The sequence below is a fragment of the Lissotriton vulgaris genome, chromosome 1_1, assembly GCF_964263255.1.
Source record: "Lissotriton vulgaris chromosome 1_1, aLisVul1.2, whole genome shotgun sequence".
Classification (NCBI taxonomy): domain Eukaryota; kingdom Metazoa; phylum Chordata; class Amphibia; order Caudata; family Salamandridae; genus Lissotriton; species Lissotriton vulgaris.
In genome coordinates this window covers 1,532,582,683-1,532,608,486 of record NC_141685.1, presented here as the reverse complement: position 1 = coordinate 1,532,608,486, position 25,804 = coordinate 1,532,582,683, and the positions used below count along the sequence as shown (strand labels likewise).

At 43.0% G+C, this 25,804-nt stretch overlaps 1 protein-coding gene across 2 annotated transcripts in view; it reads left to right on the top strand.

Annotated features, from left to right (window-relative positions):
• LRRIQ1 (leucine rich repeats and IQ motif containing 1) overlaps positions 1–25,804 on the top strand; it is a 1,278,742-nt gene that overhangs the window by 142,071 nt on the left and 1,110,867 nt on the right. For both annotated transcript variants that reach the window (XR_015295276.1, XM_086917996.1), the window contains exons 5-6: positions 7,103–7,332; positions 20,839–20,913. Coding sequence is in view for 1 of the 2 variants with exons in the window: in XM_086917996.1 (XP_086774122.1) it covers positions 7,103–7,332; positions 20,839–20,913 (305 nt within the window). In the remaining variant the exon portion in view is untranslated. The remainder of the gene's footprint in view (positions 1–7,102; positions 7,333–20,838; positions 20,914–25,804) is intronic.

Below are 25,804 nucleotides of genomic sequence, written 5' to 3'. Positions count from 1 at the left end.
CTGGTGCAGAAAAGAGGTTCTACTAGAGAATACAGACCAATACTCGACTTGAGACTGCTGAACAAATACATATGCAAAGAGAAGTTCCGAATGTTGGCTTTACATCAAATATTCCCTCAGCTCAATCAGCGAGACTGGATGTGTGCTATAGACCTACAGGATGCATACTTTCATGTTCCAGTGTCCATAAAACATCGCAAATTTCTACGATTCCAAGTGTTATCCCAACACTTTCAGGTCACTGTTCTCCCATTCGGGCTCAAATCAGCTCCCTGAACGTTTTCGAAGAGCATGGCAGAGGTGGCAGCGTTTGTTCGCAAGCAAAGGACATTCATATATCCTTACCTGGACGACTGGCTCCTGAAGAGCTCGTCACCTGCTCCGATTCAGACTTATCTCTCGTTCTGTCTGCAACTACTGAGCAGGTTGTGTCTCCATGTACACTACAAGAAATCAATCTTCAACCTATCTCAAAAGATCCACTACCTGGGTGCCTCACTGGATACCGCAAAAGCAAGCTTGTGTCCTTCGGAGGAGAGGTTATCCTCAATTCACGAGAAATGCCGCAATCTCCTTCTAACACAGTATCCCACAGTCAGACAGGTGTCATCACTGCTGGGATAAATGGCATCATGCATCTTCATCATACGTAACGCCAGATTAAACTTTGGTCCTTTGCAGCAATCTCTGGAGGACCAATAGATGCAGATATCGGAGCGCTGGTAAGATCAGATGCTTCGCTCCCAATCGGCCAAGGAATCCATCAAATAGTGCATGAAGAGATCAAATCTGATTAAGGGAGTTCCCTTTCACCTGGACCATCCTATTCAGATGATAGTCACGGATGCTTCACTCTAGGGATGGGGTGCTCACATGCGTGCTTTGCAAGTTCAGGGCCTGTGGTCGGAGACAGAACAAAGTTACCATATCAATCTCTTAGAGTTGAGAGCAGTACACTTGGCTCTCAAATCGTTTTACCCTTCACTCCAGTCTCAGTACCTTCTGATCCAAATCGACAACCCCACCATCATGCATTGCATAAACAAACAGGGGGGTACATGATCGAGACCTTTTCTCTAGAGTCTCCGAGCATCTGGAAGTGGATTCTCGCAAGAGACTCAATGCATCCCCGGGTACTCTCAATGTCCAGGCGGACGCCTTAAGCAAAGCATTAATCGAAGCTCACAACGGTTCTAAACAACGAACTCACTCAAAGCATCCTCCGATATTGGGGAACACCAGAGATCGACCTGGTTGCAGACGCGGTAAATGCGAAATTCCCCGGTTTCCCCAACCAGGCTCTCAGGGCAATGCCCTTTTGATTAAATGGTCTTACTTACTTGTATGGCTTTCCACCAATTCCGTTGATTCCCACAGTGATCAACAACTTATACAGGACCAATTCCAGAATGATCCTGATAGCCCCGAATGGCCTCATTAGTGATGGTATCCGGATCTCCTTCAGCTATCAGAAGCCCCAAACAGGAGGTTAACATGCCGTCCAGATCTACTATCCAAGAACGAAGGGAAGGTATTTTACCGCGATCACTCATCCCTACGATTGACTGCATGGCCCCTGAAGTCCTTCAATACGGACATCTAGATCTGACTTCGGAATGTATGAACATTCTAAAAGAATCCAAGAGACCTTCCACTAGACAATCCTATGCTTTCAAGTGGAGCGTTTTTACTTCTGGTGCACAAACCATGGACATGATCCTTTCCGCGGTCAGCAACAGGTGCTTTTACCATATTTACTTCATTTGGCCAAATTTGGCCTTAAATTCTCCTCTATTAAGGTTCATCTTGCAGCTATAACAGCGTATAGAAAATCCCCAAGTCAGATTTTCTTCTTCAAAATCCCTGTGGTCAAAGATTTTCTCAAGGGATTAAGGAAGGTTTATCATCCAGTTAGGTCTCCTTCTCCACCCTGGGAGCTCAACATTGTTTTAGCAAAATTGAGGGGTGTACCATTTGAGCCTATTCGCAGAGCTTCCTTGCAACATTTGACTTGGAAAGCTGGTTAGGGGCCTATCACGTCTGCTCGCAGATTAAGTGAGATCCAGACGCTATGCTGTAAAGAGCCCTATACTGTTTTTCATGCAAACAGATTGGTTTTAAGAACACATGCGAGTTTTTTACCCAAAGTAGTCTTGGAATTCCACATTAATCAGTCAATCACCCCTGCGTTATTTCTGAATCCTTCAAATCCTCTGGAAATGTCCCTCCACTCTTTGGACCTCAAAAAGGTTCTGAAGTTCTACTTAGACAAGACAAGGAACTTGAGGAAAATGGACTGACTATTTATAAACTACAGGTCCATAAATACTGGTTCTGCAGCTTCTAAAAGATCTATCTCTAGATGAATAGTGTCTTGTATATCTTTGTTCTATCAATTGGCCAATAGAGTCCTGCCTGGCAAGCCTAAGACCCATTCCACCAGGGGAAAGGCTTCTACCACAGCTCTACTTAGAAACATACCTATGGCAGAAATGTGTAAAGCAGCCACATGGCGCTCAGTACATACTTTCACGCGCCATTACTGTTTGGACTCTGATACACAGACAGATGCCCAATTCAGGCAAGCATCACTCAGAAATCTATTTGGATGATTATGTATTAGATGCTCTGTTTAATGTTCTTGTTACTGTTTGCTGGTCCGTGAAGAAGTGGGTATGGGCCTGCTACTCTATTCAGTGCTTATGACTAGTGATGAGTTTCCCCTTGAAGAGAAGGATAAGTTACTTACCTGTAGTCCTAGTTCTCTTTCAGGGGTATACTCATCAAAGTCATAAGCAACCCTCCTGCCTCCCCAGACGAGCATTAACAGTAGGATAGTGTGTTATTTGCATCTAATATCCTGGGTACTACATGTTGGTACAAAAAGAACTGACCTAACTGTCACCTGTGGTGCATGATGGCAACAAAGGGCTCCTGAAGGTTTTAAAGGCACGGTGTCCAGGTTCTCTGAAGCCGTACAGGCAAGGTGCCAGTTTGTTATTATACTAATCATCTATGCAGCCTAAGAATAAATGGCCTGCTATTACCCATTTAGCATTTTAGTCAGTAGCGTTGCGTTGCTATGCCTGGATGAGATCGACTGGCTTTTCGGGGGATGTCCAGAACACCTTGATGGACATGTCCTCTGATGGCTGTCACTTTTTTGGCAACAAAGCAGACAGTGCTCTAGAGCGTTTCAAAGACTCACGGGCTAAGGTCAAGTCCTTAGGCCTCTTCACCCGCCCTGTGCAGTGTGCTTTTCGCCCCGCCACATTCCGTCCAGAGCCACAGGCCGCAGCAAGTTACCCAACCTTCACACGGCTGAGGAAACAACCGTCGTTGTTCTGGGGGCCAGCGGGCGGGCCAGTCCACCAACCCCCCTCTGCAGCAGCCTCCGAACCCTCCTAGTCTTCCTTTCCAGCTCCTCAAACACCAGTGGGCGGCCGGACCACCATCCCCTCCCCCACTTGCGCTCCTTCACGTCGGACAGGTGGGTTTTACAAGTAGTCCGAAGGGGCTACTCCCTCTCCCCTTCGAGACTACCCCTCCAGCTATGCCACCGCGATACCGCTGCATGTTAGAGGATCGTCTGGCCCTTCTCCAGCAGGAAGTTACGGGTCTCTTAGCCAAGGGAGCCATCCAGCGTGTTCCTGTCCCAGAAGTAGGTTGTGGTTGTTATTCCCACTACTTTCTGGTCCCCAAGAAGAACAAGGGCCTGTGTCCTATCTTGGATCTCCGGAAGGAGACGTTTAAGATGGTGACGCTGGCTCAGGTCTTGTCTGCCTTTGACCTGGAAGACTGGATTGTAGCGTTGAACTTGCAGGACGCTTATTTTCACATCCCCGTCCTGCCGACCCACCGGCTTTAACTGCGGTTCATGGTCGGCCGCGAGCATTTTCAGTTTACTGTGCTCCCCTTTGGCCTTACCAGCACCCCTCGGGTGTTCACGAAAGTGATAGCAGTGGGCACAGATCAGGGGTGTCAGTCTTCCCCTATCTTGACGACTAGCTGTTGAAGGCGGGCTCATCCCAGGCAGTCGTTTCCCAGCTCCAGACTACGGCTGACCTCCTGCATTTGCTGGGGTTCTCCATCAATGTGCCGAAGCCACACCTGATTCCCTCCCAGAAGAGCATCTTCATTGGAGCAGTTCTGGACACAACGTGGATTCGGGTCCATCCTCCCGAACAGCGAGTCCGGGATATTCAGGCTATGATTCCGATCTTTCGGTCTCTATTCCGGGTTTCGGTCAGAGTGACTCTGAGGCTGCTGGGCCTCATGGCCTCCTGCATTCTGCTGGTCAATCATGCCAGGTGGCATATACGGGCTCTGCAGTGGGACCTGAAGTTCCAGTGGGAACAGCATCAGGGGAATCTGTCCAATTGCGTTCAGATCTCGGAGGGCACTGCACAACAATTGCAGTGGTGGCTCACACACTTGTTTTGGGTTAGTGGCAGATCCCTTTCCCTTCCCCAACCAGACCACACAGTGGGGATGGATGCGTCCCTTATGAGTTGGGGCGACCGCATGGGAGAGGCGGAGATCAGAGGCCTCTGGTCTCCAGCTGAGGCCAGGCTCCACATCTACCTTCTGCCTTCTGGAGCTCCAGGCAATTTGTCTTGCACTGAAGGCTTTCCTTCCTTCTGACTGGGGAAGAGTAGTGCAGGTGTTCACGGACAACACCACCGCCATGTGGTATTGCAACAAACAGGGCGGGTGGGGTTGTGGACCCTATATCAGGAGGCTCTGCATCTCTGGACATGGCTGGAACATCAGGGCATTTCCCTGGTCGTTCAACACCTGGCTGCTTACCTGAACGCCAGGGCGGACAAGCTCAGCAGGGGGTGCATGATGGATCACAAGTGGCATCTTCACTCGCAGGTGGTGTAAGGGCGCTTTCGACAGTGGAGAGAGCCTTGGTTAGATCTATTCACCACCGAAGAGAACGCGCAATGTCAGCAATTCTGCATGCTGGAATTCCCAAGGCGGCACTCCTCGCTAGGCGACGCTTATTGTCGTGAGTGGAGTTGCAGTCTGTTGTACGTCTTTCTGCCTATACCACTTCTGTCCAGAGTGCTGAAGAAAATCAGGCGCAACCGGGCCCAAGTCATTCTTGTGGCTCCAGATTGGGCATGAAGAGTCTGGTATCCGAAGCTGCTCAACATGGCCATCGACCCTCCAATCCGACTGCCTCTTCGGGAGGATCTTCTGTCACAGCAGCAGGGGAAGGTCCTCCACCTGAACCGGTCCAGCCTCCACTTCCTTGCGTGGAGATTGAGCGGCGGCAGTTGACAATGTTTTACCTGCCTCCTAAAGTTTGCGATGCAATCTTGGCAGCCAGGCATTCCTCCACTAAGTTGGTACATGCCTGTTGTTGGAATAAATTTGTGGCATGGTGCACAGCAAAGGCTGTGGACCCCTCTTTCTGAGGTTCTCTTGTTCCCCCTTTCTTTGGCCCAGCAGGGCTCTGCTCTGGGCAGCATCAAGGGCTATCGCTCAGCCATTTCTGCCTTCCTTCGGCTTCCAGATCAGCCTTCTCTTTTCAAGTCCCCAGTTGATAATTGATTCCTGAAAGGCATAACTCATCTCTTTCCTCCTATTCCTTTCGTTATGCCTCAGTGGGACCTCAATCTGGTTTTAACTAATTTAATGCATGCTCCCTTTGAACTGCTTCACAACTGTCATTTGAGGCTTTTAACTCTAAAAACTGCCTTCCTCGTGGTGATCACCTCTGCCAGGCGAGTGAGTGAGCTCCAGGCTTTTTTAAAAGCCTCTTTTTCTCTCTGTGCATCAGGACAAAGTTGTCCACAGACCCGTCCTTCTTTTTTGCCAAAGCTGGTCACTGCCTTTCACACTGGGCAGACCATCACCATGCTCACCTTCTTTCCGCCTCCGCATCCTTACAAAGAGGAAGAGAGACTCCACCGTCGGGACCCAAAACGTGCGCTGTATTTTTATCTGGACCGCACAAAACTGTTCTGGGTGGATGACCAGCTCTTCGTTGGCTACATGGGTGCCAAAAAAGGTCAGGCCATACAGAAACCGACTATCTCTCGGTGGGTTGCTTTAAGTATCAAGGTCTGTTATTCTCTGGCAAAAAAGGAGCCTCCAGTGGGGTTGCGCGTCCATTCCACCAGGGCGACGGCTGCCACTACGGCTTTGGGGAGAGGAGTTCCTCTGAACGACATCTGCCAGGCAGCTACGTGGGCATTTTTGCACACTTTTATGAAACACTACTGCCTGAACAGTCCAGTCCAGAGAGACAGCCTATTTGGCCATTCTGTTCTCCAGGACTTTCTGGTGTAATATACCTCCGTGGTTGGTATTGCTGGGGTATCTATTCTAAGGTAAGAAATATATAACTAATGTGTTTCTTTCAGATGAACAAGTTACTTACCTTCGGTTACGATATATCTGTAAGAAACATTATAGATTCTTAACCGCCCCACCCATCCTCCCCGTTCTGCAAACTACTTTTCAGGGTTAAGGATATCCTTTCAGGGCCCTAGTTTAGTGTGCCAGTGGTCAGTGTCTTGCATGGCTCTGCTTTTCTGGCTCAGTCGTGTTCAGAACTGATGTCAGCGCTAGAGGGCAGCGTCTAAGTAGCTATAGTGACGTTATCCCGGCGACACAACGCCAATGACGGACGTGTAGCCGACCAACGCCACCATCCGACGCGCAGAGATACTGCTAACGAAAAAACTTTCCGGATCCAGTCTGACGCCTGGGGGTAATTCTAAGGTAAGGAATCTATACCTAACTAATGTTTCTTATAGATATATTGTTACCGAAGGTAAGTAACTTGTTCGATTGCACTCGTCTGCATGGTGATGTCTGTGGGATTCATGGGACACCCTCCCCCCCCCTTCCAATGGGCAACCTCAGAGAACCTACTGACTGTATGTCACCTATATGTGGCCCACAATCAGTGTGTCTCCTGATGACCCAATGTGCCCTCAAGACACTTTTGATCATACGGTCTCTGGTTTTTAACATGAATTATTGAGATTCATATGCATAAGAGATGGAGATTAAATTGCTTTTGGAGATCATACACTATGCGATTAATACATTGATTTCGACTTTATCTGTTTTGAACATTTAGACCGAGGAGACATGACTGCAAGTTTTGACTATATGAAAGCTGAAGAGCAATGTAGGAAGGAACTTCAGGTGTGGGAACAAAGGCATAAACAGATTGAAGCGGAGTTCCGCATCAAACTTAAAGCAGAGGAGGAAATTAAAGAAAAGAAAAAACTTGAAGAGGAAGAAAAAAGAAGGCTTTGGCTGGAGGAATTTGAGAATGAAAAGAAGAGACTTGAAATTAATCAGAAGGTAAAAAGACCAAATTCCCAACTTCTAGTACTCTGAGAGAAAACCTTAAATTGTTGGGCATAATGTAAATTGTAAGAGATTATATATTCCATCAGCTGTACTCTTCTTATGTTAGATCATATAATTTTTAAACTTTTCACAAGAGTGGTGCCTTTGTTGGCAGGGGTAGCTTAGCTTGTTTAAATTCAACTATGGATGCTTTCATCCTTACTACTATTTATCAGATGAAAATCAGTGTATAATTCTAGTTCTGTTTTTCTTGATGTATGCATCATAAGTGTTAATCCAATGTTGTTTCCAAAATGTACCTATTCTGTTTTTCTCTTTCAGAGCAAAGTTTCCGTTATTTTTTTATCCTAACTTGAGCAACATTTGGGAGAAAAATGTAATCCTTAAAGGATGAAATCTACATTGGTACTAGTTCCGAAAAGCATTGTATATTATAAAATAGCAAAACCATCCCCTTTCTTGGAGGACCCTAGAAATAATTGATTATGACTACTGACCGATAGATCACAATTGCTTGTGTAAGGTTGAAGGTTATGCCCTACTTTACCTGAGCCCGCTTGAACGGGGAAAGTAATGACATGCCACCAAAAGTCCACAGAATTGGTTGATGCTGCAGTAGAAAATAAACTTCTAATATACAGACATGTGACAACATTTGTATCTGCCCTGAAAGAGAAGTGAGATCTGTTCATGTACTTTTGTTCAAGTAGATTAGGGATCCCACAGTGAGCTATGACTTTGCAACTGTGAGGCAAATTTAAAATCGGTGTGAAAATGAAAAACCTATTGGAAACTGCACAACTCTATAACAGCTATTAACTATTACTGAAAATTAGCATTACACACAAAGTTTGCCTGTTGGCAGTACCTCCTTTGCACTAGAATCTATGCGCCAGATGAACGTAGGTAATGGTTTACGATTACCAAATAGCTAATCTTTGCAATTCACTACTTGGTTATCGTAAATAGCCATGTACAAATGTGTATATTATAGTTGGCAATTCCCAGTGGGTCGTAAATAGACCTACCTCATAAATATTAATAAGGCAAATCTTAGTGTGCGACCCATAGGGAACCACTAAAATTACAGGAATGGTGGCCCCCTGGGGTCGGGAAACTACTGTGTCTGTGATTGCTTTTCAATAAAGCAATCTTTTTTTAAATGCAGCCTATAATCATAAAAGAAAAAAGCGATGCGTTAAAAAAAAAAAAGACGTAGGTTTGTTTTTTAAGAGTAGGCAATGATCTGTGGGACCACAGCCTACTTTAAAAAATGTTTTTACAAACCTCAAATGGGAAGGGGTACCTTGGGAGGACCCCTTCCCATTTGTGAATGGTTTGCCACCTACTTGAAGTAGGTGTTAAAATACACATTTTTTGCAACTGCATTTTGGTTGCCAAATATTCCCATATACCACATAATGTAAAAAAAAATTTAATGTAGTTTCTTATATAGCGCACGTATCACCACAAAGGGTATCTCGGCGCTTGCTTTGGGAACCCGTCCTGGTTTTTCCCTGTGGGATAGCCCAGCTGGGCACCCCCAAGGTGAAAGCCAGGCATCCCGCCGCGGGGGCTGTAGTGGAGATTGAGCAAGCTATTGCCCAGAGTTGCAGAGCGTGAACCCCTGATTCAAGTAGGCACCGAAGCGAGAATTATCAGGTCCGTGGACATTTGGGCTCCAAACCCTGCCGCGTCGGGAATTGAACCCTAGTCCCGGGCCGACCACTGCTTCTGGGTCTGCCTCCTCTAACCGGTGAGCCACACTTCTCCGCATCGATTTGGTATTTGGAAGGAATGCCCTAAACACACCCCGTCCTAGTACCGATTGGCAAACCCAATTTGCGATTCGGTAAAAGGTTACCGAACTGCAATTGGGCCATTCTACATAGAGAATTACCTTTCTATTATTATACATTATACTCATTTGTTAGGCGCAGCAAATCCTCCCCAGGGGATCTTTCGGCGCCAGAGAAGAGAATACCAATGAGCAGAATAATCCTAAAACAGCCAGGTCATTTTCTGAAATCGAGACAGATTGGCACAGGCCTGGATCTCCTCGGGAAGATTATTCCAGTGGCTGGGTGCTAGCTGGGAAAAAGTGTGACAAACCATTGTAGCCTTGTTTATTCTCCACGTGCAGAGCAGATTGCGATTACTGGATCTTAGCTGACGCACGGGTCAATGCAGGGCCAGATTTTTGCATTCTGAAGTGGGCCGATTCTTTGAATCAGGTTGTTTGCGAACGTGAAAAAGCTTTGTTCATCTGGCCCTATTTGAGCTAGCTGATATAATTAATCAATAAGGAACGGACTTGTTATAGCATCTTTACAATTGTTGTCAATTCATAGAAGAAAATTAACATTTTATGAGCATTGTCCGGGAGAGTTTTGGAATAATTTGAATGTATGAAATTGTCTTGAGGGCTTCCACAATCATAATGCTATTTTGCTCATTTGGCATTAAACCCATCACATTAAGGGAAGTCAAGATCCAAGTGATTATTTTTTTACATGATTGCCTCTCAGATGATTCTTTGTGAAAATGTGCAGATTGCTACGCTTCTCCCAAAACACCAACTAGCCCTGAAAAAATATATAAAACCTCATGTAACTTAGCAGCTTTCTTCTAGTTTCCTTCATATAGGATGGTAGTACACTTAAACTTAATGTTACAGAGATAAGAACTACGTTGGTATAAACCACACTACAATGAAGGGTTTGGTGACCAATGTACTAAATACTGTTTGCAAAAAACTAATCACAATTTGCAACTAATATTTTTGTGACTACTGTTAAATTTTAAAAACTGATATATGTACTATAGGTCAGTTCATAAAATACCAATTCAAAGTGTGTCATAATCCAACTTAGTTGATGAATATTAATGGGGTAGGCTGCCAAGTTCAACTCACTCCAATTGATGGCCATCACAGGAGTGATAGCCTGCTAGAACCACCATGTCTGCGATGACATTTGAATTTGGGTTGCGTTTAATTTGCTTTAAGGTAATTCCGCAAAATGTAATGGAAAGTATGCATAATTACGTAAAATACAAATGCGGCATGTAGCGCTTTATTGTATCTTGGAATGCATCCATTTTGGACACAAGGACTCATTTGACACTTAAAGATTTTTGCCAAAACCAGAAATACCATGCGCGGACAAGTTCTTGTGTTCTGGTTATTTGCGTTTCTCCCATGCTATACTATAATAGGCTTAACATGAAATTTCCGATATTACGCCAATTAAACCAACGTAATTTAAATTGCTTAAATAAAGCAATCTTTTTTCGTAATTCCTATCTTAACACCTTTTTCCTTAATGCAAAGAGGGCTACATATAAAAAAAATCTTGAGAGCTGGCAGCTGTCTCCTGGACTACGGCCTACTCTTCAACATCGTTTTATTAAATATTCCTGAAGGGGGAATGGTACCAAGGAGACTCCTTCCCTTTTTATAATCGCTTACCACACCAGCTTTGGATTTTTCCAATATTGTGCTACCGAATTTGGTTACAATACATTGATTCATCACATATGGATTCGGTATTTGGAAGAGACGTCTATAATACACCACTCCTAAATACCAAATCAGTATGAAGACGCATATCTATTATAGGCATCCACAAAAAATTTCAGACTTCTGGAATGGGTTTAGTACATTGCAATTCAGATTGTTTGCGACTGTAAAAACATTCAGTACATCTGACCCTTGTCCTCTAATAAATACAGGCAAAGACAGGTTGTTATGCTTAAGTACAGTGTATGTATATATATATATATATATATATATATATATATATATATATATATATATATATATATATATATATATATATATATATATATATATATATATTCACTGAAAAAAACATAGATTTCAGGGACGTTATAGTTAGTTGGACATTTCACTCGTACAAAACCATAGAAATTCCACCTTTATAGTTAGTTCAGCTAACTATAACTCGCGCCCCCGCAATGCACTGCTGATGACGTCACATATTACATAATTCATGACATGGTCAGTGACATCACTGATGACATCTCAAATTACATCACTGACGACATCATCCAGTGACTATGTGTTTCTATAAAGTTTAAATATGTTTTATATATATGCCAAATTGTATTGAAGAATGGAGGATTTAGTAGGTGGTTGACTGACTGTATAAGTGAGTAATTAAACGGGTCTTACTGAATGCGTGGGTTAGTAACTAAACTTTGTGAATGCCTGTATCAGTCTGTCAGTTGGTGTGTAAGCGGCTGCATGGGTTGGGGAGTAGCTACATGAGTGTCTATATAATGATTATTTATTGGTTGCCTGAGTATTTGTATCGGTGCCTGAGTGTGTGTGTGGGTGGGTGGGAGGGTGTGACTATATGCATAGATGTGAGTGGTTGATTCACTGGGTGTATGGGTTCAAGAGTACATGTGGAAACAGCTGTATTGGTGGGTGAGTGTGTGTATGGGTGTGTTGTTAAGTGAATGGATGTCTCAGCCGTACAGGTGCGAGTAACTACATATTTAAAAGGCAGTACATGTGAGTGATGGTGTATATAAATAACTATATGTAAGAGGGAGTGATTGTGAGAGTGGCTGTATGGATGAGTGTGTTCTTGTATCAGTCATTGTATAAGAGAGTAAGTATATGTTAGTATCTGTATGAATAAGTGAGGTGGTGTGTTTATAACAGTATAGGTGAGTAAATGGAAGTGTGATTGAATCTTTGCATGACTGACTAGGTGTGTTAGTACCTGTGGATGAGTGGCGGTTTGTGAGTGTTTGTATAGGTGCATATGATAGTGTTGTATTGTTGAGTGACTGCATGTATGAGTGGCTATATTGTTGAATGTGTGGATGTGTGTGTAGACCTAGGAATCAGTGAGTGCATATGTATTAACAGGTGTTCGTGTTTCTATGGTTTCGAAAACGGTAGTCTGTATTTTAGAGTGGGTGTATGAAAGGTTTTATTAGGGTATGAGGAGGTGTATCAGATTATCACGTGGATGATGTCATCAGTGATGTCATTTGAGATGTCATCAGTGATGTCTTTAGTGATGTCACTGACCATGTCATGAATGTGACCTCATCAGCAGTGCATTGCGGGGCCGCGTTATAGTTGGCTGAACAAACTACAACAGTGGAATTTCTATGGTTTTGTACAAGTGAAATGTCCAACTAACTATAACATCCCTGAAACCTATGGTTTTTTTCAGTGAATTTCAATGGTTTTTTAAATGCTAATTTCTAACTATGACATCTCTATTAAGTCCCCTTGGATCCTGAAGGTCCCTGGTGGCCAAGTAGCCCACCAGGTAAATTCAGTAAGCTCCACAGACCTGCGTGTAAGAGAGGTGTTCTGAAGCCACGCCCCTTCTTACACCACGCTGCAAACATGGCTTCTGGCATACTGCTGCTCAGAGGATGAAGTCCACTTGTGTCTTGAGGTCGTCAGGACACAAAAGGACCTCATTGTCCCACCAGAAGCCGCGTTTGCAGAGTGGTGTAAAAAGGGGCCTGGCCTCAGAGCACCTCTCTGCAATGCACCCCTGTGGTGTTTACAAGAGGTTCTTGGTGGACTAGTTGGCCCCCAGGAACCCTCAGAATTGAAGGGGAATTAATCCCTCACCTTAAAATGCGCCACAGGGGGTGTTTGCACGTGGTGCAGGAAGGGGGCAGGGCCTCTGGCACAATGCCGGTCTTTTTTTATTTCTTTTTTTTAGAAGGGGGGCTGTGTGGACCCCCTTCTTTTTGTTCTTTTTGGGCCCTGGGGACCCCTTTCCCCAGGGTTTGACCCCTTTAAAAAAATAATAATAATCTGAACAGGAAGGGGGCCGCGTGGGCCCCCCTCCCGGACCACTTCTGGCCCCTGGAAGCCCATCCCCCAGGCCATCCCTATCTGAAGTTGTTTTTCACTGTTGTAAGGCCTATCTCTCCCATTGACTAATACTGGGTTACCGTATTACATTTAATATGTGCTAATTGTAGATTGGAAGAATTTAGAAATATACTGTTTACACACAAATGCATTGTACTTTAGAACCATCTTTAATGGTTAAGGTTTATTGCAATTTTGAAAATGCCACTTGTAGAAAGTCAGCAATTTCTTGTCCCAAATGACTTTGCCTTTCTGCCAGTGTCCTGGTTAACAATGCTAGGAATGGCTCTGCTGAAGGGGTTTGTGTATTGTTTCTAAATAATGAGACAAAAGGGGCTAAGTGTGGGCATGATGGGCAATCATGACAGGATGGCTAGGGAGGGGCTGTGCCCAGCTACACTTGCACTTCAATAGGGTTTACCTACATCTCACACAAAAGGAACCTGTCATTGGGCCAGCCCTGCCTTTTGACACCTCAGACTGTTTGGAGATTAGATAAGGGAAAGAGTAAGCAATATTCAGAACCAGTGTTTGGGGGTAGGACAGCGAGTCCACTCACACAAAGGCTGGCACCAATTATGAGCATTAAACCTTCGGAGTCACACATCGGAACACTCTTGGACTGGGGCAGATTTGGAAAACGGACCACCTGTGACAGCCACCAGCGCAAGGCTCCAGTGAGACCTGGTCTTTGTGCCGACATTGACCATCCGCGGCGACTGCTAATGTGAGAACAGCACTTCATGCTACAGCAATGACAGACTGCAGCTCTCTATCTACTCTTAACGTTAGAAGCCACCTCCTCGCTGCCTCTTCCAACACGAACAGAACTAGTTCCTCTTTTGCTAGACCTATAAAGAAAATGTTTCAAAGGAACTAACCTGGACCCTGTACCCATCCCATGCTCCATCGTAGTAAGCCTGAACTTGTACCCGCAATTGGCGTTTTGATCTTTTTGGCCCTAGAATTCACAAATACATTTATAAACTCATGACTCTAGTTTTACTGATTGGATTTTTATCGTTCTGGTATCTTTTTATTTATTAACATTTACTCTTATTTTGCAAATTGCTTTGGGATTTTCTTGTGTTGTGTTTTCACTTTATAACTGCTTGTGCTGCATACATACTTTACACATTGCTCCTAAGTTAAGCTTGACTGCTTTTTTGCCAAGCTACTAGAGGGATAAGCACAGGTTAATTTAGTGACTTGTGTTAGTACCCTGATTAGGATTGTAGTAGTTATCTGAATAGGGCTTCCACTACCCTCAACAGCAACTCACTTTTTTTTTCACTTGTCACAATATCTTTACAAAGTAGGTGAATACGACACTGCAATCCATAAAGAGACACAGATAAACTGCAAGCTCTTTGGCCTTTGGCATTGGGGGGATTCCGACGGACGATGACTAAGGAAAATGCATTATTTGTATAAATTGTCATCTGCATCGTCCCTTGGAGTCCCCACCGCCCCACCACTGTTACCTGCATGGATGGTGGCTAGATAAATGTGTGCTACATAACATCAAGTATGGATACACTAGTGTGCAGAAAAACCTTCGAATGCACCGAAAGCACAGTTGGAGGCACAAGCATCAATAAAAGTTGAAAATCAAAAAGGTTGTTGTGAAAGGAGGCCATAGAGGGAATGCATGCTCTTCAAAAGAGAGAAGTTTTGTATTCCAAATTCCTTCTGATACTAAAGAACACCCAGTTTTACGACTGCATCAAAAAATCCGTACTTTAGGTTAGGTTCTCATCACTTACAGTTCTACATCCACCAATTTGGCTGTTCATCTGCTCCAGAGGAGCTCAGTCTACATATTGCCCTGATAGAACTCAGAAGGTCATATTTGCCCTCAAAGCAGTTATTCCACGAATGAAGAACACTCAAATGGTGGTCCTGAAAGACCACACAATGCCCTTGATTGAGATCTGAAATACTGTAGAATCTGAAAGAGATCTGTAGTGGGTGATGTGAAGGACAACTCATACCTTAGCCAAGCATTAAGTACACTTCATGGTAGGATTTGTGGTGCTTTGAAACCTGTGTACTTCAGGGGAGAGACATTCCTGTCATGATTTCTTCTGACACTGCTATGATAATTTTAATTTAAGCAATTGCATCGATGAAAGTTTTAATACTAGAGAAAAAAAGGTTACCTGTAACTGAGGTTTTCTAGTGTTGGTATCTTTCATGGATTCACAGACAACCCTCCCTCTGCCCCTTTCCTGAATGAGGTGCCAAGATTATTTACTCTTGACGAGCTCTGAACATCAAAATCAGTTGTCTGCGCGTTGAGCTCTATGGGGCTGATTTATATGTTGGTGGCAAAGATACTCTGTTGTGGCGGCGGCAGAGTTCCCTCCCCACCAACATAGTGGTCCAGCCACCCGATCTTTATGTGGTGTACCGTGGCAGAGACTAGTCTACCATGACTAAACTATTCCGATGACCCTGGGGATGAAGAACTTTTGTAGAAATGGCTATATATTTGCATGCCCAATTGGGAAGGGTGAATAATTAGCCATTTTTACTGTCTTTCACTGCCAGGCAAATCCTAGCTGTGAGGGACAATAAAGAGCAAATAATGCTCCCACTTTCCATTGGAGATGGCTCTCGTGGCAAGGGCACCATAACTTTATTTGCAAAAAGGAAAACCCGGTTCTGGGATTTTCTTTTTGTAAATAAAAAGAATTCTGTTTGGTACAGTTCTGCGTCCTGCTGACACAGCCAGGAGCAAAGAGTAAAATGCTTTGGCAGGAACCGCTTTGACAGTGGTTCCAGCAAATTCTTTTATAAAAGACCATCTGCTTGGCGGTCATTTCTAAATAAATTAGGTGGACGAAGTATTTTACTTTGCCCCCATGGCGGAACTGTAAATAGACCCATATGTTTCTACACCATACCACTCTGGAAAACACACGGGGCCCCTGAAAGAAAGGATACTACCTTAACAGGGAAAGCAACTATTTGGAAAAATATTTTGCTCCGGGCACAGTGCTGGATAATGTTTAGTGAAGCAATTAAACTTTATTTATTTATTTATTTATAAAACTTATTAAGCACACTATCGCCTTGCAGGCATCCTGGCGCTGGTACTCCATGAGAAGTGGACGAAGGGGCAGCAGTAGATCATACCAATCAGACCATAGGGAACAGCCAAGTCTTCATGGATTTTCTGAACTGGAGAAGTTTATCGAGTTGCTTAATCTCCCAAGGTAGACCATTCCAGAGTTTGGCCGCAGCCACCCTGAAAGATCTTCCTCCTGCCCTGACTTTTTTAAATCTAGGGACTCTCGCCAGTCGTGCTGACGAGGAACGCAACGCCCCGGCAGGGGTATACCAGGCAAATTTGACTTGCAGCGTTCTGGGCCCAAGCCCATGGAGGGCTTTAAAAACAAGGCAGAGAGACTTGAATCGTATTCTCTGCCTAAGGGGGAGCCAATGGAGTTCGGCCAGAGCCGCAGAGGCTGACCTTCTTCTAGGCCACCCCAGGACCATTCTGGCAGCCGCAGATTGAATTCTTTGAAGCCGGTCAAGCAAAAAACTGGGAGACTCGAGCAGAGGTGCATTGCAGTAATCGAGTCTACTCAGGATAGTACATCTGGCCACCAAGGCCCGAGCGGAAGTAGGTAGTAATGGCATAATCTTGCGAAGGGACCTAATCATGGCGAAGCAGGAGGATACAGTTTTTGCAACCTGAGCCTCCATAGTCAGCTTGTTATCCAGCATAACACCTAGGTTACGCACTGTTTTAACAGGAGAATCCTTAGTGCCTATTTCTGGGGGCCAGAGATTATCAGGAAGAGAATGTGAAATCTTGCTCCCTGCATAAAAGAGCAGTTCAGTTTTACCAGTGCTAAATTGCAGGGAATTAACCTGTAGCCAGCCAGCAACATCCCAAATACACTCGTGAAATACCTCCACCGATATTGAATCCTTCCCTTCAAAGGAGAGGATCAATTGAGTGTCATTCGCATAGTTAATCGTATTGATCTTGTATGAATTATTCAAAGACACCAAAGGATTTAAATAAAGGTTAAACAAAATGGGGCTGATTGCCGAGCCCTGAGGAACCCCATGCGGTACTGGAAAAAATACAGATTGAAAAGGGGGAGGGCCACAGCCTGCTGTCTGCCCTCAAGAAAGAATCGAAACCAGCGCAGGGCACATCCACTCACCCCGGCCTCCTGCAGTCTGCTCAGGAGGATCTCATGGTTTACCTTATCAAATTCGGCAGACAGGTCAAGCAAAATCAAAACGGTTGCCTGTCCCCTGTCTGCACGCATTTGAAGCTCATCAATGGCCGTAACCAAGGCCGTCTTCGTCCCGTGGGCAGGGCGAAAGCCGAATTGCAAATCCTCCAGCAACTGATGTTGTTTCAGATGTTTAGACAATAAAAAACTGACCCTGCGTTCAACAATCTTCGCAGGGAACGGAAGCAGCGAGATAGGTCTATAATTCTTAGAGCACTCTGGATCCTACAAAGGTTTTTTCAACAGCGGGGAAATCAGGGCTTGTTTCCAGCGAGCCGGCACGATGCCGCTGGCCAAAGACTGGTTGCAGATCAGGCGAAGGGCAGGAAATAATTCCACCTCATACTCTTTCCAGATCTTGTGCGGGACCGGGTCCGTGGGTGAACCGGAGGAAATGCCCCACGCCAGCCTCCTGAAGTCCTCCTCCCCTAAGGGAGGAAACTCTGATAGTTGAACCCCAGGCTGCTGACAGAGGCCATTGTCCCTGTCGATCAAGATCTGGTCCCTCAGTACCTGGGAACACCTGGTCACAGTGGGGACTTTGAGATCGTTGATAATAACCTCACAGACCCACAAACCAAAATATGCAAACAATGCAACAGATATATAAAAAAATATATTTTACTTCTTTTTTCAAAGTATTTCAGGATAGAAAAGTATTTATAAATACACTTATTACATGATAACTTATTCTTTTCATAAAACATACATTCTAGATATTGTTATACATGTTTAAACCACATTATTACATTGTATGGTGTAGCCTGAAAAGCATATGTATCTACAGTTGGTATAAACAGAACAATCAAAACCAATCTTCAAAGATCAGCCTGATCTCTGTTAAGCAAGACACCAAAAAATGTATGCCAATTTTGGAAAACACTGGTTACATTTGTTAACTACCAACGCGTTTCAGCAAGGTTTTCATACCAGTGGTTACTAGAATGAGAGAAAGTTTTATTTTATTTAAAATACATTTGTTGTCTAGAGCTTAAGTGCATATTACAACAATAACTTGAGTGTACAGGTGTACAGCCTAAAAACCCTCCCCTATATACATGGTCTAAGAAACAATGAATCTGACCCCCTCTGTGAGCCACAACAATGAATGCTACAAAATACATGTGAACAAATAACACTCAATCTCTTATTTCACCCAACAAGTGATGTTATCCATGCATTAAACACATCAAACTATTTTTTTCTCTCTTACTGTCAGGGTTCTATGATTAACCAGAAATATGATGGTTTAATCGGCCAGGACACTAATTTTGTCAATATGATACAGAACTACCCAAATCAGTATAGTCATATATTATTTACACTAGAGATCTTGTCTTACAGTGCCAGGCCTGTTGATTACCCTAGGTATAAGTTAGGATATACCAGTTTAAAACACCCAGTTCATTTCACTAAACGTAAGAAGTGTCAAACATATAGATGGTTTACCTCCTTCCAATGTATTTGTTGTACTTTTGATTGAAACGTGTCCTCATTTTTTGATGATTGGGCTTTAGATTAACAGCATGTAAAATCTCTAAAATGAAAAGATATACAGACGGGCATAAGTGCCTCTTTCCTTCTACCTTATTTGAGTTTACCTGTGTTCTAGATGTCATATATCTAAAACTCTTTTCCACTCCAGATAGCAAGACTATATATACCTCTATCCTCAAAATGGTACTTCAGATCATCATCCAAGACCTTTAGGGATGGATTCGAGGGCTTGAAGTACCTAAAAGCTGAGTAGAATGCATAATAATATGTTGCAAGCTAATAGTCTCCATTACTAACCTCTCTACATATATGATATTATTTTTTACACTTAGTAACTGCTTACCTGATCTATTATAACAGCTTCTTTTATTCACGTTATTTCAGTAGCTGGTTCAAAAAATGTAAATCGGAGACTTGATAAACGTGTGATATCACTGTAATAATAAATTGATCTACATTAGCATAGGGAGTGACATACTAACCTCAAAGATTAAAGTAGGTACGTGTTACATGTGGCTTTTCAGGTGCCCCTCTTCATTAAATATTTGATTAGGCAATGATGTAGAGACCTTACAAAAAAAATAACTGACTCACTGACGGTTGCATTCACAAAGTTACTGACTCAATTACAAAAATGGTTAGATTTTGTGGTCATAATATTTAATTCTGTGATTGCAGGCCTGCTAACGAACCAAGTATGTGACTTTCTTGCCGTATATATCTTTATTACACAGCAGACTAATCACAACTCCATAGGATTAACGTTGTATCTGGCTCTGCATATTACTATAGTACCACTTAATGGGCAACAAGTTGTTCCTGTTGTGCCCATTACGTAATCCTGCTTCTGGTGCAAAGAAAATGGGATTCAAGCATTTTCGTCCATGCTTCACTAAACATTATCCAGCACTGTGCTTGATGCAAAATATTTTTCCAAATAGTCTACACCATTCCACTTCATTCAGCAAAGTTTGAGTCACATTTGATCTATATTATACGTAGAGTATGGCTGTTTCAATGTTAAATTCAGTGTACATGGACTCTGTACATAAACTCTGATAGCTAAATATTGAGTCTTGTGTATTCTGAGCCTAAAGCATTGAACAAATCAGGTATGTGACTCTATGAAATATGCCAACGCTGGGGAACTGTAAGTGCTTCCAACTTTATAGAATATGTATTATAGAATTGTAAATGCTTCCAACTTTCTTATTCTTTTGAATTTATAAACTGTTAATCAGCAAATCATTCCATTCTTTGTGTTGATTTACTATCAATTTTTTAATTGTAAGCCGGTATTTGTAAAGCGCAAACTAATCACCCATAAGGGTCTCAAGGCGTTGGGGGCCGTTGCGAAGATTAAGCAAGCTATTGCCCAGTCTCACAGGGTGTTGGGCTGAGCTGCCGCCGGCGATGGGAATCGAACGGTGACCGTGAGCCCCGTGCTTCGGAGTCAGCCGCCCTGGCTGCTGCGCCACAAATCTCCCTCATGTAGTGTTGTGATAGCTACACTTCTTACTCATTGGGAGGGATGTAAAGTGCTAAGCTCTTCTGGAAGCTATGTATACACTATTTTAATAGTATCAATAACATCCAGAGTACTTTGGAATGACCTTATGTGTGGGGTGAAAATCATAATAAGCAAATACTTTAAATTTCCATAATTTGAATGAATTTCGAGAGTTTCATAGATTCTATCATCATGAAAGAGGCAGTTTTCGCTTCATTTTATCTTTTTTAGTTGACAAGTAACATCTTTTTTTCCCTTCACACATATTAATTTATTGATGTGGATCACTGTTTATAACGCAGGCAATCAAATGGTTTTTGATATTGATATGTTATATATTTCTGTTTTTACAGGAACAGGAAGCTAAGATGAAGACCGAAGAAGAGAATGAAAAGAAGGCTTTTGCTGAAGAATTGAAACAACATGAGGTATAATTTAGGCACTCAATTTAGTCAGTGGGAGAAATTGTCTCAAAATTCAGCAACAAGTGGTAGGGGAAATTAAGGATATATGAGAAAGAAAAATCATGTTGAAGGCGGTAAATAAAGGGGATCTTAGCTAAAGTAAGCATTTATATGGACTAGAAAAACTGGAATAATGGTCTCTACCAATGGTGCAGAGCACCTGAGTGATACGTGTTTAATGTGATGTAGAAAACATACTTGCAAAGAAGGAACATGATGAATTTTCAGTAGAATTTGAATCTCAACTCCTATTGCAGATATGCTTTATAAAGAGAGTAAAGACATCGCCGTTTTATAGTATGTAAACGAGACGTATGGATATAAACGATTAAAACAAGACGAGTGAGTTAGAGGATGTATTTTATCTGCTTGAAATGTGATATGCCCCGGTCAAATTCTGGAAGGAAAAAAATTAGGCAAAGTCAGTTGGTCTCTGCTGTTTTGAGTGTTCTTTGTTTTGAAACTTGTGGGTGCACAAATACGTCACACATGCAGAAGATACACAGATCTGTCAGTTTGAGACTTTAGATAGCAGACCACAGACTAACATGAAGTGATACTAATCAGCCCAGCTAGCCCTTGCGTTATTATCCAAATAATTGTCTTGGTTCTCACAAGGCAGAGTAGTCTCCGGGATCTGCAGACCTTGCAGGTATCAGTTACCACACAAGAGAGTATGTCCATAGACCCTCAAACCATCAAACAGCAGCCTATGCACAGGCCTGATCCACAGTGATTGATGATGTAAGCATGTTGAGCATTATTCCAAAGAGGGTGCGATGCAACTCATAGGTGACTGAGTGAATATCTAGTGCAATAAGTGGTCTGTTATTTTGTGGGTTATAGCTAGTGTATTGCACTTAGCAGGTGTTTCAAAAGATTGCTGGTGAGTGAAAGATGTGTGTCCGCGGGTAGTTTTGCCATAGGTGAGTGCTAATGCGAGTATGTGGGTAAGGGGTGTTTTTAGTAGCTGAAGGATCTGGATGTCTTTGTCACATTAGAGGGTGTATGTGGATATGTTGTGTAGCAGGTGGGTGAGTTGTGCTTTTTTGTAAGATTGATTGATACTGCAGGTGAGTTGTGAGTGACTGAGGGTGAATAGTGAGCTAATGGTATTGACGTGTACCATGAGTATGTCCCAGGTTTCTCCTCTATCTTTCTTTTGAGAGACATCAAAAACAAGATGATCGATAGAATGCTTGAATGAATCTGAGCCACTGCAATCACTCTCGGCCAAATGCCGAATCCATACTTTTTTGCCCACCTTGTGATCCTAGTTTGGACCCAGCAAATCAGTCTTGGCTCCGCTCCATTAGGCTTAAAAAAGGAAAGAGAGTACCCTCTGGACCCAAGGGAACTGGGTAGAGTAACACAAAAATTAGAAGGTGTTCCCCAGGTTTGTTTACTTGTTATCAGGAAAACACTATGTCACCACATTCAAAGGAAAGACTATCCCTCTCACATTCATTCTTGATTTCCCATATGTGTGAATTTGATATGTTGTGTACCCCCTACTAGTAGAACCACAAAGGCAAAAAATGATTTGGCTTAGAACTATTTATTTAAAAGGTTTTTTTCATGAATCTTTTTTGTATATTAAAAAAGCAAATGTATCTACCTAAAAGGTATGATCATACATATTCCACCATTTAATACAGTGCCTAATGCTCGTTAGATTATCATCACATATGCACACATTTATTGATATCATTAAAAAACAATTCAACTTAAAAACAACATATAACAACAAAAAGGATTATTTTTTAAAAACCCTTGGAGTGGGTTGTCGACGCGTTTCGGTGGATTAGGCGCTTGGCCCCACCTTCTTCAGGACAAATTTACAACAAATGGATCTGTGGATAGAGGAATCCAATCTAAGAAAACATCCTCAAGTGCAGTTTCACATTCACATTACAATTGCTCAAGGTTCTTGCCAATATTAACTCAAAAGAATTTTCTACATCTAGTACTTCTTTTACATGCCTATTGTGGTATTACTAAGGTTGTTTTGTATCCCTCCCACCTATTTGATGGATGCATTCATACAATTATGTAGACAGGCCACATTCACTCTCACGTTTTTCTCGGCAGACGCTCTCCATACTTCATATTTGGGCTCAACCACCAGTGCGTTACTTGGAGATCTTTAATGCATTGGGGTTCAAAATGTTCTTGTTGTCGACTGTTCATTAATAAGAAAATAAGCGTATACGTATTATGGTATACATTCATTGACTCAATAACAAAATTTATACTATGTTTTTCATTAGGTGGGGGAAGTTCAATTAAAGTCACCACATTCACATGCATGTGATATCGCATATTTGATGTTTCACACCTGATTTTTCTTGTGACAGTATCCTCTCAGTTGATTCGGGTTTTACTGTTCTCAAGGCCTTTAGATACGGGTAGTTTTCTGTAAATCGATCTGCTTGATCGCGATCTATACAGGGATATATAACCCATTATGTTGTACCCAATCGTTGGTTTACTGACACACTTAAACCAGCAGTTATATATGATTAAAACACACCTGTAATATATTGTATTTAGGTATGGACCGGTGTGCTCCTAGTGCTTCTTTTTCAATTAAGTAGCGGTTACTAGAAGAAAAAAAGGTGTCTATTTTTATCACATTCCTACTGTTTTTTCCTTACTACTTCCATGAATATATGACAATTTCTCACCTCGCGTTATTTTTAATTCGTTTCACGAGGATGGGTTCCTTCCGTGTATTTTCGTACTTTTCATACAGGTACACGTATTAAATCACTCTGTCTTGTCAGTTCTGAAAAAACCATAGTCTGGCTTTCCTGATAACAAGTAAACAAACCTGGGGAACACCTTCTAATTTTTGTGTGCCGCTCCATTAGGAACAGTCCAGCCTGAACAACAAGGCAAGTTCCCCCAGAACTGGAACACAGGACTGGTTTTGCGTTTACTAGGGCTCATCAGCCAGGTAGAAATTGGTTCCAGTGGCATAGTGACTACAAGACCCACATCTGGGCATCAAAAACAAAGTGATGGATTGGAATGCTTGAATTAATCTCAGCCACTTGCAGTTGCTCAGCCTGCACCCCAACTTAACACTAGTTCCAGTTTATGGATGACCTAGCATGGTATTTAGGACTTGACTGTTCCCATTGGAGTAGGGGAAGGTTGGTTTAAACATGGATGGATCCAAACTAAGGTGGCATGGTGGGTGAAAAATGATGGATTGGGAGTGATTGACAGTGGCTGTGATTAATTGAAGCTTTCCAACCATAACTTAGTTTTGAGACCTGCTAACCAAACCTCAGTGCTGGTGTTCTAACCCATTACAGAGTATATGTTGAATTGACTACCCCCATGGCATGTAAGACAGAGTGCCCACCCTGGCTTGCTGCACTGGTTGTCCCACCCTGTGTGCGACAAAGTACAAAATGTGTACCACCCTGCTACTGCATCCTGGAAGAGCAGATTTAAATTGATAGTTTGACTTTGCCGGTCAAATCAATGGCAAAGTCTCCACTTCCCTTAACAATATATGTAGGTCTCCCCAAAGAAGAGAGCTGTGCATTATTAATTGAGACATATACTTTTCATATGTCCTAACAAAAAGAAAAATACGTGACCTTGCTGTCACTGACCAAGGTAATGCAAAGAACCCACTCGCAATGCCCATTGGTGATCTCCGGGGGCTTCAACTACGCCCTTATTGCCCAAAACAAGGCGAAGGCAAAGAAGACTGCAAACAGTGGCAGAAAAAAACTAGCATCTAGCTTAAAAGAATATGGACTGTCAATCCTGAATGGCAACACAAAGGGGATAGGCCGGGAGCCGTCACATATCTGAGCGGCAAGGTCCATTCAACAATTGACTATTCCATAGTAAGTGATGAGTTAATTCCCAGCATTGAATCATTTTGTATAGAACATCGAGTAGAAAGTGACCATTTCCCCCAAATAATAAGACTGAATAGTGTACCAAGTACGGCACCAACCACGACCTCCCTTATCCACCACGCATCAAAGTTCAACCTAAGAAAATTAAAATGGCGTGGTGATGGGTTGGGCAAAATCACAGACTTAGTTAAAGCCCATATGGCCAACCTCGGGACCCAAAAAGAGGAGGAGCTAGTATCCAACTGGGAGCAAACGATTCAGGTCCTTCAGCAAAAGTTCCCGAGCCAGGGAACCAGAGTAATTTTAACATCAAGAAGGAGCCTTGGTTCAACATGGGCCTGAGAACAAAAAAAGGAAAAGTTGCCAAGGAAGTCCGAGCTCTTGCAAGCCAAAAAATATCGGGGTCAGTGACAAACAAATCTAACCTGAATGGAGCCAGGAGCACCTACAGGAAGGCACTGAGGGTCTGAAAGTACTCGCATAAAGAAATCATCTGGAACAAACTGCTAATCGCGGGTAAACATCCTAACAGCCAGGATTTTGGGGTATTATAAACAACCTAAATCAAGGAGTAAAACTCCAACAGGAAACTGGGGTTGGAGCAGAAACCTGGACCAGACACGTGCAAACCCTATACTGCAACATTGGTTCAGGCCCCGTTAATGGTTCAGGGGCAACACAGGAAAATACGGAGGAACTAAAAGGAGCCAAGTGCAAGGAAAATAGAGCCTCCAAGCGGGAAAAAGTTCAGAAGGGGCCAACAGAGCCAGACGACCTAACCACCAAAAATTAACTAAGGACGATAATATCAAGACTAAAGTCAGAAGGCGCAGCGGGACCAAATGGGCTGCCAAACGCGATCTTTAAGCACGACCCGGGCCTGTGGTCAGAGACCCTAACGCCTTTGTTCAACCAAATATACAAACAAGCAGAGTTACCCGCCTCCTGGAAAGGCAGCATCATCCACCCTA